The sequence below is a fragment of the Caloenas nicobarica genome, chromosome 1 (genome assembly GCF_036013445.1).
Source record: "Caloenas nicobarica isolate bCalNic1 chromosome 1, bCalNic1.hap1, whole genome shotgun sequence".
Classification (NCBI taxonomy): Eukaryota; Metazoa; Chordata; class Aves; order Columbiformes; family Columbidae; genus Caloenas; species Caloenas nicobarica.
Genome location: NC_088245.1, coordinates 2,376,727 through 2,389,686, shown reverse-complemented (window position 1 = coordinate 2,389,686; position 12,960 = coordinate 2,376,727). Strand labels below are relative to the sequence as shown.

Below are 12,960 nucleotides of genomic sequence, written 5' to 3'. Positions count from 1 at the left end.
TATTATTTTTTGCTGACTGGAGCAATCTTTGCAGTGCTTTCCATCGAACTGCTGACTCTCTCTTCTTTTGGGCTACATTCATTTCCAGGTTTCCACTCATTTATGCATGAGGCAAGAGGAAAAATTGCTTAATATTCTTTATAAACTGGCATATGGTATAGGTAATTTTTTTTCTTTTTACTATATGCAGTAAAAATGCAAATGTGTGTGGCTTATTTGCAAATGTTGGCATTAATAACTGATATTTAAACAGGCCGGATTAGCACTTTTACTGATATATGAAAAAGATTTTTTCCAATCATTTGCACACTCAAAATCATTTTAATACAACATGTAAATTGAATTTAATTTTTTTCTATAAAATTGCATTTATCTGCTTGAACCATTAAATTTACTATTTAATATGTACTTTCCAGCTCACTTGGTTAGAATTTCATTGCTCTTTATCTGTATAAATTTAATTAGCCTTGATATCATCAGTATATTATAGAACTAATTAAAGATTTAGATAAGTGCTGAGGGTGCTTATTTAATACTCTATAAAGTTCCATTCGGAGAGTGAGAAATTCCACCCTTCATTATATCAGCCAGCATGGAGTGCCTCAGACATTGTTTTTGAAAAAATATTTAATGGGCTTTAATGGATTTATTCTTCCTTTGAAAAGCCATGTAATTACTGCGTATCGCTGTTGTTCGGGGAATGGTTGTTAAATGACACGTGTACGTGTGTGTCCCCCACGATGACATCGCCTGATGCACCGAGATCCCCAAACATCACGTGTTCCCACCACGGCCACGTTGGCCAAGTCACAAGTGACAAAGCACAAGAGGAAGGGAAAAGGAAATAAGAAGGAAATATTAAGAAGAAAGTAGTAGATAAGGCAGAGCTCAGCGGGTACCGGGATGAAAAGGAGAGAGAAAAGCAGAGGTCTTTTTGAAGAGCAGTTATGTTCTGCACATACCTCACCTTTTCCTTCGCTAATTAGCTCCGTGTTTTACAGGTGATTTTTCATCTGTGTTTTACAAAAAGGTTCGCAGTAGAGAGAAAACCAAGTGCTTTGGTGACACAGAGGTGCACACAGCACCCAAAGGGCTTGGCTGTTGTTTCTTTTTTTTTTCCAAACCTGGCCATTAAAACAAAGCTGCTTAATCTCTATAGAGGCCGATGCACAGGTGAGGTGATTGGTCTATAGGGTTCATACACTGTGTGGTTTAAGCTTTAAAAAGGAAAGTAATTAGCTTTTGTAATTTGTTTTTCTTTAATTAGAAGACTATACTATTTATCCTTTTGAATAAATCCATTTTTCTTGCCAAGCTCTATAACCTGATCAGAGTTCAAGAATCATTGGATCATAGAATTGTTTTGGTTGGAAAAGACCCTCAAGATCATCAAGTCCAACCATTAACCCAGCCCTGGCACTGCCCCATGTCCTGAGAACCTCATCTCCTTCTGTTCAACCCTCCAGGGATGGCGACTCCAGCACTGCCCTGGGCAGCCTGTTCCAATGCCCCACAGCCCTTTGGGGAAGAAATTGTTCCCCAGATCCAACCTCAACCTCCCCTGGCGCAACTTGAGGCCGTTTCCTCTGCTCCTGGCGCTTGTTCCTGGGGAGCAGAGCCCGACCCCCCCTGGCTCCAAGCTCCTTTCAGGCAGGTCAGAGATCAGAAGGTCTCCCCTCAGCTCCTGTTCTCCAGCTGAACCCCCAGCTCCCTCAGCCGCTCCCATCACACTTGTGCTCCAGGTGCCACAATGTTGAGCCCTGAGGTGATTTTGGTGCCCCTGGGGCCGCCATTTTGTGCACTGAGGTGATCCCGCCACCCCTGGGGCCGCCATTTTGAGCCCTGAGCTGCGGGGCCCCAAACTGCCCCCAGGACTGGAGGTTTGGCCTCCCCAGTGCCCAGCACAGGCCGGTCACTGCCCTGGGCCTGCTGGCCACACCAGTGCTGGTACCAGCCAGGATGCTGGTGGCCTCTTGGCCACCTGGGCACACGCTGGCTCATGTTCAGCCGCTGGCACCAACACCTCCAGGGCCTTTTCCGTGGGCACTTTCCAGCTGCGGTCCCAAAAGCAGATACGGTACTGATCAATGTGCGAAGGCTTCACATCTCTGATACTGATTCCTACCTTGGACAAATTACTTAATTTTTATCTCAGTTCTTCCAGCTGTAACAAAGCTACTACTATCCTTACATCAGAGCCCTGATTATTTATTAAGGGCTGTGATTTGCAGAGGTACCACGGGAGTGTGTAGCGCTGTTATACCATAAATTCACTTTTATTTCTTTCTCTCATGTTTTCTTTCACAAACCATTTCACGTCTTGGGTGTTTGCACATTGTAGCTTTTTAAGTGCTTTTTACTTTTTTGACACTCTTCTCCTGTAATAACACAGCTCAGAACCGTCTGTGCCTCCTGCCCCAAATTGTGCCGTGTGTTGCAGCGTGTAGTGACGAGACGTCGGCCCTTGGGCTTCAAAGATGCTCCTCTCATCTCTACGATGAGAGGAAACGGCCTCAAGTTGTGCCAGGGAAGGTTCAGGTTGGATATTGGGAAAAATTTCTTCACAGAAAGGGTTGGAACGGGCTGCCCAGGGCAGTGGTGGAGTCACCATCCCTGGAGGGGTTCGAAAGATGCGTAGACGAGGTTCTTAGGGACATGGGTTAGTGCTAGAGTTGGGTTATGGTTGGACTCGATGATCTTGAGGGTCTCTTCCAACCTGAACGATTCTGTGATTCTATTCTATAATTCTATGAATGAGGTGGTGTCTGGTGCACCTAGAAAAGATGTAGATCATATCAGCAAGCTGACATTTTTGGCTGATCTACCCTCATTCTGGGTTCCCTCTACAGTCCATGAAGACAAATAGGTGCTTCTCGGCCACAGTTCATCTCACCATAGGCAGATGTGAGAGGTGTCCATCTCTTGGCATGGTTTGTAGGAGGAGCTGAGGTTGACCAGCACAGCAATAACATCTCTGACGTGGACATCTAAAGCTGCGTGAATTCCCCCAAAGCACTTTGGGTTCTTCTGGAGGCAGAGAATGGGCATTACTGTTGTTGATCCCCAGGACTGCTCCAGGTTAATTAAAAATCAAGAAAGAAATCTTCAGAAATGGTGAGCAGGTTACACATTCCCCTGTGGAATAGTGTCCTGATTCTCTGGTATGTTTTAGGGCTGTTTGCAGACTCTTGCTTTAAAATGCTGATCACTGACTCGTGTGTGCAAACATCATTGCAGTCTTCATGAGGTGGAGAAATTACAGTAATTGCTGGTTTATGTGGATTTTCCTTCGCTTGGTGTTTCAGGTTTTCAGAACTTGCTTTGCAAAATCCTGCGTGGTAGAGCTCACCATGTGCTTCTCTTCTCGATCATGTCAGTCCTGAAAGTCCATTTATTCTGTATTACATGAACTGAAGCTACCTCTTCTTTTCGTATATCTTCCCTTTTTGCATTCACTCACCTTGGCTGTATATTTAAATGTAATAGTTCCACCAAGATCTGCATGATTGAAAATTGAGTCACTTTATAACTGCAGCTTGGGTCTTTTTTTTCATCTTCACTTACATGCTCATTGTTCTGTCCTTTGCTTTTTGTCTAGATTTAGTCTGTAAGTGCTTCATACTTAACCTTTTTTACTTTCTAAGTAGACAACCTAAAAGATTTTTGGATGCTGTAAAAATGATTCCCTGTTCCCCAAAAAGGGAGGGAGATAAGGTACAGAATGTTTTTATTCCCTTTAGGTAAGTCAGCACCCAGATCTGAGCTCTTACCTTGTGAATTGGTTTCTGTCTGCGCTGCTACAGAGTAGGCACCGAGCTTTATAATGAAGGAATAATTAAAGTAAGATCCTTTATTCTGAAGCATCACACTGTTTGTCTGAAGGTCCTTCTCTTAATAAGAGATCAAGTCATTCTCAGGGAAATCAGAATTTAATTTTGAATTCACCTGACCATCTTTTGAAAAACTTTTTCGTGTGCAGGCCTTGGGTTATAGGTTAACATTAGCATTTAAATGGAGAATGGTATTAACAGGCCACAGAGGAGCTTGTCTCATCCTGATTGCCTTTCCAGAGACTTTTTTTCTAAAGGAGAAAGCCTCTCTATTTTTTTACTTGTTCTTCAAGAATGGAATTCAAGAGACCGTCTTTTTTGGTATGTAGATACTCAGAATGCATCCTTGCAAAATGGCTTCATTGTTGGCAACTTGATGTTTTGTTTTAAAACTTCTATTTGACAAAAAAAAACCCTGGTTTATGTGTTAATTTGCTTCTTCGGTTTTGGTTTGTCCATGGGATGTTTTTTTCTTTCACCTGGGAATCATTTCCACCAGTGATATTTATCTTTCCGTATCTGCTCTTAGCACAAAGATGTTTTTCATGCGATGGTAGATCTTCCTGGGCTAATTGGAGGTTGCTGAAGTCAGCAGAAAGAGTATAGTTGTATTTGGGCTTTGGATTAGGCATTATTTGCTCTAAGGTATGTGTTTGTCCTAAAAAAAATGCTCAAAGAATTCAAGGGTTAGTTCAGAAACTTTGAACCCAATCCCATTGCCGACAGTCAAAAGAACAGGTCACAGATGTCTTGGTTGGTTGACTTGCCGCAGTGTGAGATAATCACATGAAGAAGCATTGCAAGGATGGATTTTATTTTTTAAAAAAGTACAGATCTTTTTCATACAAGCCATCAAAACTAGTTTGTCAGGATAGTAAGGTCTTTGGACACCTTAGACAGTCCTTTGCTCCTCACTCCCCAAAATACGGTCATCGGCACTGATGTTGAACATAACTGGAGAGTTTGGCCGGGTATTTACCATCCTAAAGAGCTAAAACCCGAGAGCCAGAATAATGTTTCCAACAGCAATTGTTGGTACTTCCATAGCAAATCGGGAGAGATGCTCTGTAAGAACCTCTACCAAGTTTATGTGTTAAAAATCTGTCATATCAGGTCAACTCAAGAATCCCCATCTATGCTTTTCAGCATAATACAAATAAATAATAACTGTGTAAGTAAACATAGAAACAACAAGATTTCCCTGCTGAAGTGAGTCGCCCAAGTCACTTTGTTCCCATCAGTCGCATTTGTAACGTCATACTCAGGTGAGTAAAGACCTGTGAGTTCAGCTTTGATCTTTTCTTACCCCAGATATCTCGCGGCCGAGCATGGGGAGGATCTTGCTGCCCAGGCTGATGAGCTGTTTAGGATAAATCATCTTCATGTGCTGTGTTCGCATGGAAGCCAACTGAAGGCTTGGGAAGCTAAATTTGCTTTTCGGTTAGCTATGCTAATCTGCTATTATTATTTATTAACCTATTTGTCAGATGATAGAATCAGCTTTTGATAAATATTAATTCTCTCTGGCTTTAAATCTCAACTTTAAAAAAACAAAGCATTTCACTGAATAGAGATTTCCCTCACCTGTCATCCATTTATTTCCCCCATCCCTTACTAACTTGCTTTTCTCAACCTCCTCTTCATAATCAAAAGAGCATTTATAATGGCAGGGACAAATACACTTCTGAAAGTAAAATGAAGAGCCTAAATAAAAAATCACAGAACAAGAGGCTCATCCCACTCACTCTTTCATATTTCATTATTTGATAACATCAGAAGATGAGTCCATCAGAGCTTCTTGGGCAAAGGCAAACAGGAGTGTGTCTGATCAATATTTATTAATACTTTCAAAGACAAGGGAGGCAAAGTTGAGCAGACTTCATAATGGAGTGAATAATTACTCATGCAAATAGGGTTTGGCCGAAGGCAATGCCGTGCCAAAGCGGCAGGTTTTTAATTGCACTCAATTAAAAATGCATACCTTTCGCTGATTCGTGCTGTCTCACTTGCTCTCTTTCTTATTTTGTAGGAAATTTTTAATTAAAAAATAATCTGATCCTTGAAAAGAGTGACAGATGAATCCCGTGTTTATTAGGAGTGGAATTCTTCAGTAGTCCAAGATTTGGGACAGGCTAAAAAGGAAGTCGGGTGGAAGGACACGGGGTAAAGATGGGTTTGCGATGCTGAGCTTGTCTGGTGATGGGTCTGGTCGATGGAGCAGCTTTAGTTGTTGCTCCTTCCTCTTTTAAGGTGTTCTGTCCCCTTGGGGAGGCCACGAGTCCTACGCTTAGGAACAAACACTTGCCATTTCTCAGGGACATCGCCCCATTCAAGATACTTTTCTGTCATTTTGTTGAAAACCCAGCCGGAGTTGGCAAAGGTAAAAATCTCATTTCACGTCTGCTCAGCATAAATTCCCTGAAGGTGATCAATGTTTCTTAAATCTTAGTGTTCACCTTGGCAACCTGACTTTTTTTCTACACAGCGTGTGTATGACTATATTGGAGATATTGCCAAGACTCTCAAAGTTAACCTTATATTGGATTTCTGACTGTGTATTGAAGCATCATAATAACTACCCCAATCTTCTAAGTTCAAGTTTGGGACCTGAGTTTCTGCAAGGTCCCAAACACAACTATTTCATTGTACCAAGTTCAAGTATAAACTTCACAGGACTATCGCTAAAGAGAGGAGCTGAAATTAAAACCCATCTTTAGACTACTGACCCACAGGGCTTTAATAATCACTGCCTGTAACTAGATCTCCCTCTAACTGCTTTACCTGAAAAATAGGTTGAGTTTTTTCTGGCTGGGAGTTTACAGTGGTGCCAGCGTTATTCGACGATCCTGAGCCTCTGCTGTGCCTCTGTCACCTGCCGCTGCGTTGCCCCTCCTGGAACAGCGTGAAATCTGCTGGGTTTTAATTCGTTTTGTATCTACCTGCAAGAGGAGCCAAGATTTAAAGAATATCCATCAGTGTGGCAGGAGGTGGATTGGGCACACGGGCCTTACCGTGATGTGCTCCTGATCCAAGCCTTGGTTTTCCATACTGAGAGGTTCTCAGGGAGTTTTCCGTGCGTGTCTCAGGAGGGTGCTGGGGCTTTGTCGTTATGCTGATATTACAGCGTTAGCATCGTTAGCAATTAAACTGCTAAATCTGTGCCTGTGATTGGTGATGAGGTTGCGTTTAGTCTCCCACTCCCTGAATCCAGTACTGAGAAATATCCTCCCAAGCTTTTGCGGCTTCTGCTGTTGACATTTTATCAAAAGCAAAGATTCGATGCTGTGGCTCTGCAGGGGACCAGATCAGCCTGGCAAAATGCTTCTTGTCTGAGGCACAAAGGTATTTTCAGTCCCTGTGTCAAACACCGGCCTTGTTCAGCACTGTCGGCATCACTGAGTGAACAAGAGACGTGAACGTCAAGGTGAATAGAGCAGTAAACCGTATCATGTCGTACGTGATTAGACAGTAGCTTCTGGGGGACCACAATTTGTGCCATTGGGTTCCCTTTCACAGGCACCGGAACTGAAATCAGTATCTGACGTAGGGTGACTCAATGTTACCCAAACCTGATGAGTTTGTAGCTCGGAGGGATTACCCAAATGCCTTCTGCAACAGCAGCTGATACAGGGATGTGCAAAATCTCCCCCATCCTCACCCATCCGCCTGCCTTTCAAGCTGCAAAAACATCCTGTTTTATCATGTAGTAAGTCAGGGAGATTTGGTGCTCTGTTACCAAGCCTGTTCTTAAGTGGCTTGCACCATTTCCCTTTCTTTTCTAAGGGAAATGTTCTCATTTAGAAAATTCTCTGCCCCGTTTACCCCCTGCTTCTAAGGGAAGAACGAGCCCCCTTCGAAACCTGCTCGGGCAGTTCTGCGATGCTGCTGAACTGGTCCTCCGTAAGCTGCAGGAGTTTCATAGCCTGGATCTCAAATGTGTGGAGCCTCGCAGCTTGTTTTTTTCAGCTTACTGTTCATCCCCAGAAGCTATTTTTTTATTTGTGTCTTGCGCCTTCTACATGTATCCTCCTCCGCTCACACATGCTCCCTTCTGTTGACCACGCACTCAAATCCTGTCATTCCTTGTTCTCTGAGTCGATGATTTTGGAGTTTTCTTCCTCTAGCCGCGAGCCCTTCCTCACACCTAACGACACCAGTTATGTCGGTGCAGAAATTCAACCGCAGGAGCAAATTCTCAGGTCACAGCAGCAGGCAATATCTTGAAGGAGACAGGGGAGAAAAACGCAGAGCTCTGAAGCCCGGTAGCCCCGCCGCGCTAGCAGAGGCGAGACCTGAGACGTTTCGAACATGTGGTTTTGCTGCAGCTGGTTCCAGTCGTTGCTGCGGTGATTTGCAGTCTGGCAGCACGCTGAGCGCTCCGCAAAGTCACAGCTAAGCCAGACCTCAGAGCCTGCAAAGTAAAAAACGAGAGAAATTTAATATGCAGCTTTGCCAGTTTGCTCTGGTTGCTCTTTTAATACATTCAAAGAGGAGAGAAAGGGAAGGAGGTGATAACTTTTCCTGGAGCCCCTGCGCTTGGGTTTTAAATAATTTATTCCACCAAGACCTGAGGGTTAGACTGCAGCCTGCCCTTGTCCTCCTGCAGAAGCGTGGAGGAGTCGTGCAGGGATCTCCTCTTCAGCTGCTCTGGCCCGTTTCTGCCTTGCTTTGCTCTTCAGCTGAAGAAGTTCTGGATATTAATTCAGCCTGGAGCAGAGAAGCTCCAGGGAGACCTTATTGCATCCTTTCAGCACTTAAAATGGGCTGGTAAGAAAGATGGGGCCAGACTTTTGAGCAGGGCCTGTTGCGATAGGACAAGGGGTGATGGTTTTAAACTAAAGGAGGGAGAGTCAGGCTGGACATGAGGAAGAAATTGTTGGCCCTGAGGGTGGTGAGAGCCTGGCCCAGGTTGGCCAGAGGGGTGGTGGCTGAACCATCCCTGGGGACATCCCAGGCCAGGCTGGACGGGGCTCTGAGCAACCGGAGCTGGTGCAGATGTCCCTGCTCATGGCAGGGGGGGCACTGGGGGAGCTGGAATGTCCCTTCCAACCCAAACCAGTCTGTGATCCTGTTATTCTATTTGGTTGAAACAAGCCCTCACTGCCATGTGATACATGCAGACAGGAATCTTTTCACTTCTCCTTTCCTGAGCTTTTCAGATCCTTGTTTCTTTACAAGGGTATATAACATCTGTATGAAGCTATAAAGTTAACCATTTCCCTAGGAAAAGGGGCACTTTCCATCCATGCACCCCTTTTTTTGGTTTTGATACCCCAGACAGACCTAAACCTTTAGCACAGGTTCATTACTTGCTGCAGTGGAGTCTGATGCAAGAATCTTACCTTTATCCCAGAGCTGGAAGGGTCTGCCTAGGTTTGGAAACCCCTCTGCCTTGTAAAGCTTTACATTTTCACAGCTCCCTCTAGACATGATGTTTTGTCTTGGTGATATCTGGACCACAGAGTCCTGACACCAGATCGTACCCCTTCATACAGATGGGGAAACTGAGGCACGGAGCGCAGCTGTGTGAATTGGAAAGGCCATGCCAGGAATTCACAAAGACTGGAGTCCCAAATCCGCTCCTGCTGCGTGACATCTGGGCAGCGCTTTCCAAGAGTCACACGCTCCTCTTCCAGTTTCAAACCTTGATCAGTTTGCGCTATAAAAGAAGGAGAGAACAAAAATATCTCAAGGGACCCCAGCAGCTCTCGCTGGTTTTTCCTCTTCCCCCTGGGCTGTGGAGTCATGGTAAATAATCCAGTCCCATGTCCAGTCCCAGCCCATTTTTTCTGCACCGGTTGGATTGGCGGCTGTCAGAACAGCTTCACTGCTTCCCTGGCCTGTGACACATTTTCCCTTCCCGTAAGTTCTTGCTTAATTCCTTTCCTTGGAAATCTATTCTTTCACTAATGCCATTTTACTTTAATTTAAACCAGCCTGCACTGCAGCCTCTATATTATGCCTCCTCTTCAGCTAATATTTTACTTATTAAAAGAGGCAACTTGGCTCTTGACTCAAATTTGATTTTGCATTATTTAATATACTTTTTTTCTCTCAAACTGTGTGTCTTGGTAGCATTGGAGGTCTCTGGAGCTTTGGGCTTGAAACTCTTCCCATGCTCCATATAAGCGTCTCTCTGCAAGGTTTCATTAGGAACAAAGAACTCCCCTACCCCTATGATTCTTTTTCCTTTCCTTTCCTTTCCTTTCCTTTCCTTTCCCTTCCCTTCCCTTCCCTTTTTCTGAGTGACTAGATATACATCTGTACACCACCATGTGTATATATCTTTATGAATCCGTATTTATATACTGCTTTCTACAGGCTGGATACCAGTGACATCTGACAGTAACTACGAGGAAACAGGAGCCCTCATTTTGCTGCAGTTTGTGTTTTAGCTGAGTACGGGGGAGTGTCGGGAGCAGATTTGTACGATTTGCTCCCCTGTGTATGAACGTGAAGGGGCTGGAGCACAAGTGTGATGGGAGCGGCTGAGGGAGCTGGGGGTTCAGCTGGAGAACAGGAGCTGAGGGGAGACCTTCTGATCTCTGACCTGCCTGAAAGGAGCTCGGAGCCAGGGGGGGTCGGGCTCTGCTCCCCAGGAACAAGCGCCAGGAGCAGAGGAAACAGCCCCAAGTTGCGCCAGGGGAGGTTGTGGTTGGATCTGGGGAACAATTTCTTCCCCAAAGGGCTGTGGGGCATTGGAACAGGCTGCCCAGGGCAGTGCTGGAGTCACCATCCCTGGAGGGGTTGGACAGACGGAGATGAGGTTCTCAGGGACATGGGGCAGTGCCAGGGGTGGGTTATGGTTGGACTCAATGATCTTGAGGGTCTTTTCCAACCAAAATGACTCTATGACTCTACATGCCCACTTGGCATCTCCTGATGTTCCATAGGAATATGTTTGTGCTCTTTGTACAGCACCTGACGCAGCCTTCCCTGCCCATGGCACTGCTGAATAAAGCTAACAGTTGATGTTATTACACAGAAATAAAGATCTGGAGCATCAAGTATCACTATTCACCAGAGCGAGGGTTTTTTTGTTTGCTTTTGTGGTTTTGTTTGTTTGTTTTGTTGATGAAAAGTAACAGTTGATGTTATTCTGCTGAAATAAAAATCCAGAGCATGTATCACTATTCACCAGAGTGGGTTTTTTTGTTTCCTTGCTTTTCAGGCAGTACTATGAGATGCTCTACAACACAGCAGACGAGCTTTTAAACCTCGTGGTGGATCAAGGGGTGAAGTACACAGAGCTGGAATATATCTATGCCCTGAACTTACTGCACCGGAGCCAGACGGGTGTGGGAGACCAAACCACACAGAACATGAGGTTGCAGCGGTTAAAGGAGATCATTTGTGAGCAAGCTGCTATCAAACAAGCCACCAAGGACAAGAAAATCACCACCGTGTAATCTCCTCCATCACTCAGATGAACAGAGCAGCAGGGGCTGTCAGGTTGCAAGTCCAAGCCTCTGCGTTTCTCTTATAATCAAAGGCGAAAGCGCTTATCTTCTGGGTGGCATCGTGCTAGCGAGAAGGGAAATGACATTTGAGATTTGGGTTTGGGGTTGCTTTGAGGGTTTTGATGTGTAATCACGTAATGCTTCCTTAACCTGTTCTCCCAAGAGCGATTGCACAGCGGGAACAGGAATCCTGGCGGAGATTTGGGTGGGATATGTGGCTTTGCTCTGTTGCTGCTGCTTTGCCTGGAGATGTAAAGCAAACTGCTCCCTCCGGCGGGGTGGGGAACGAGAAGATTTCACACTGGGTTGGGTCAGAGTCTTCAGTGGAAGTTCAGACCACACTGAAGTACACAGCACCATGACCATCAAGCACAGACCTGTTGGTCATGTGTGGGATCGTGATGGTTTTGAAGCTGTTCCAGCTTTTTCAGCTCTGCCAGTACTGTTCTTCACGACAGTTGTAGATGCATTTAAGTTTCCTGCCGTGTCCACCAGTTGCTTATTCCTTCAGATAGTGATAAGCTAATTCTCATAGTGGGAGGTAACACGGGACCATTTGTTTCCATTTCTACTTTTTCATTATCCCGGAGCCATATGGCATCGGTTTCTACAGCACATACTGCACTGGATGATGGTGGATGTAGGAGAAAATTGCCAATATAAGGTAACAGCAAAACTTAATTCTCTTTTTCTGAATATATCTTCGGAGTCTCTCCAGCTCAAAAGATATTTTGTAATCGTTGTTTGATGTACCAGAAGGACACGCAGGCTTGTGTAGCTCAGCACTAACGATCAGCAGGGGCAGCTCCCAGCTCTGCAGCCTGAGGTGGGCTCAGGTCACTATTTCTTCCCTGCATTGACCATATAAACCACTGGTGAAAGGTTCCTTATTCACTGAGACTGAGGAGTTTATGCCATCCCTCCAAACCGAGAATAAATTGCACTTGTATTTGTCAAGTAAATTGTCGACCCAGCTGAGTTTCACGTCCTGAAGTAGGTTCTCTGTGTAACTGCTTGTGTGTCAGTCTTGAAACTGCAAAATTAAAAGATGTTTAAAGACTCTTCAAAGGCTCTGGTGCTTTGTCTGGGTCTTTTTTTACAAATTGTTATTTTCGTGGTATTTAAAAGATTCCCTTCTACATCCAAATTCATAGTGTCCTCCAAGGTTACATCATTGTAGAAGTGGGCTTCTGGATCAGAATCCCCAGCTACCACGGGCCAACTAGACAAGAAGCTTCTCAACCACCATGATAAAAGCAGAATACGGTAGTTCTAGTTGTTCTGAATCTTCTTCTGGTTTCTATTCTCATTTTATTCATGAACTCAGTTTTTCTCATGTCGATATTGGCCATTAACTACAAGAGTTCCCTGCTTTCCATGATGAATTTGCATGAGGAAGAGTGAAGAACTCCACCACAGTAACATGTATGATGATGTGGGGTCCGTCTGGGGTAATACATGAGATCTGTATTCACCTGCTCTCACATCGAGTTGTGCTGCAGTCTAGATACAGGAAAGTGGGTTATTTCATATCCAGACTTTGGAGGAAGGTAAAGAAGCTGCTTGGTACATGTAAGACAGATTTCAGACCCTTTGAGGTAAAGAAGAGATGTGTGAGGAGCTCTGCATTCAGACTGGGCTGCTGTGGCCTCATGTCAGGCTCTTTTTGA

At 44.7% G+C, this 12,960-nt stretch overlaps 1 protein-coding gene across 1 annotated transcript in view; it reads left to right on the top strand.

The window, feature by feature from the left end:
• The window catches only part of EXOC4 (exocyst complex component 4), a 415,407-nt gene extending 403,086 nt beyond the window's left edge, over nt 1–12,321 (top strand). Inside the window, exon 18 of the mRNA XM_065640979.1 lies at nt 11,002–12,321. Coding sequence (XP_065497051.1) covers nt 11,002–11,239 — 238 coding nt within the window. The 3' untranslated portion in view covers nt 11,240–12,321. The remainder of the gene's footprint in view (nt 1–11,001) is intronic.
• The last annotated feature ends 639 nt before the right edge of the window (nt 12,322–12,960 follow it).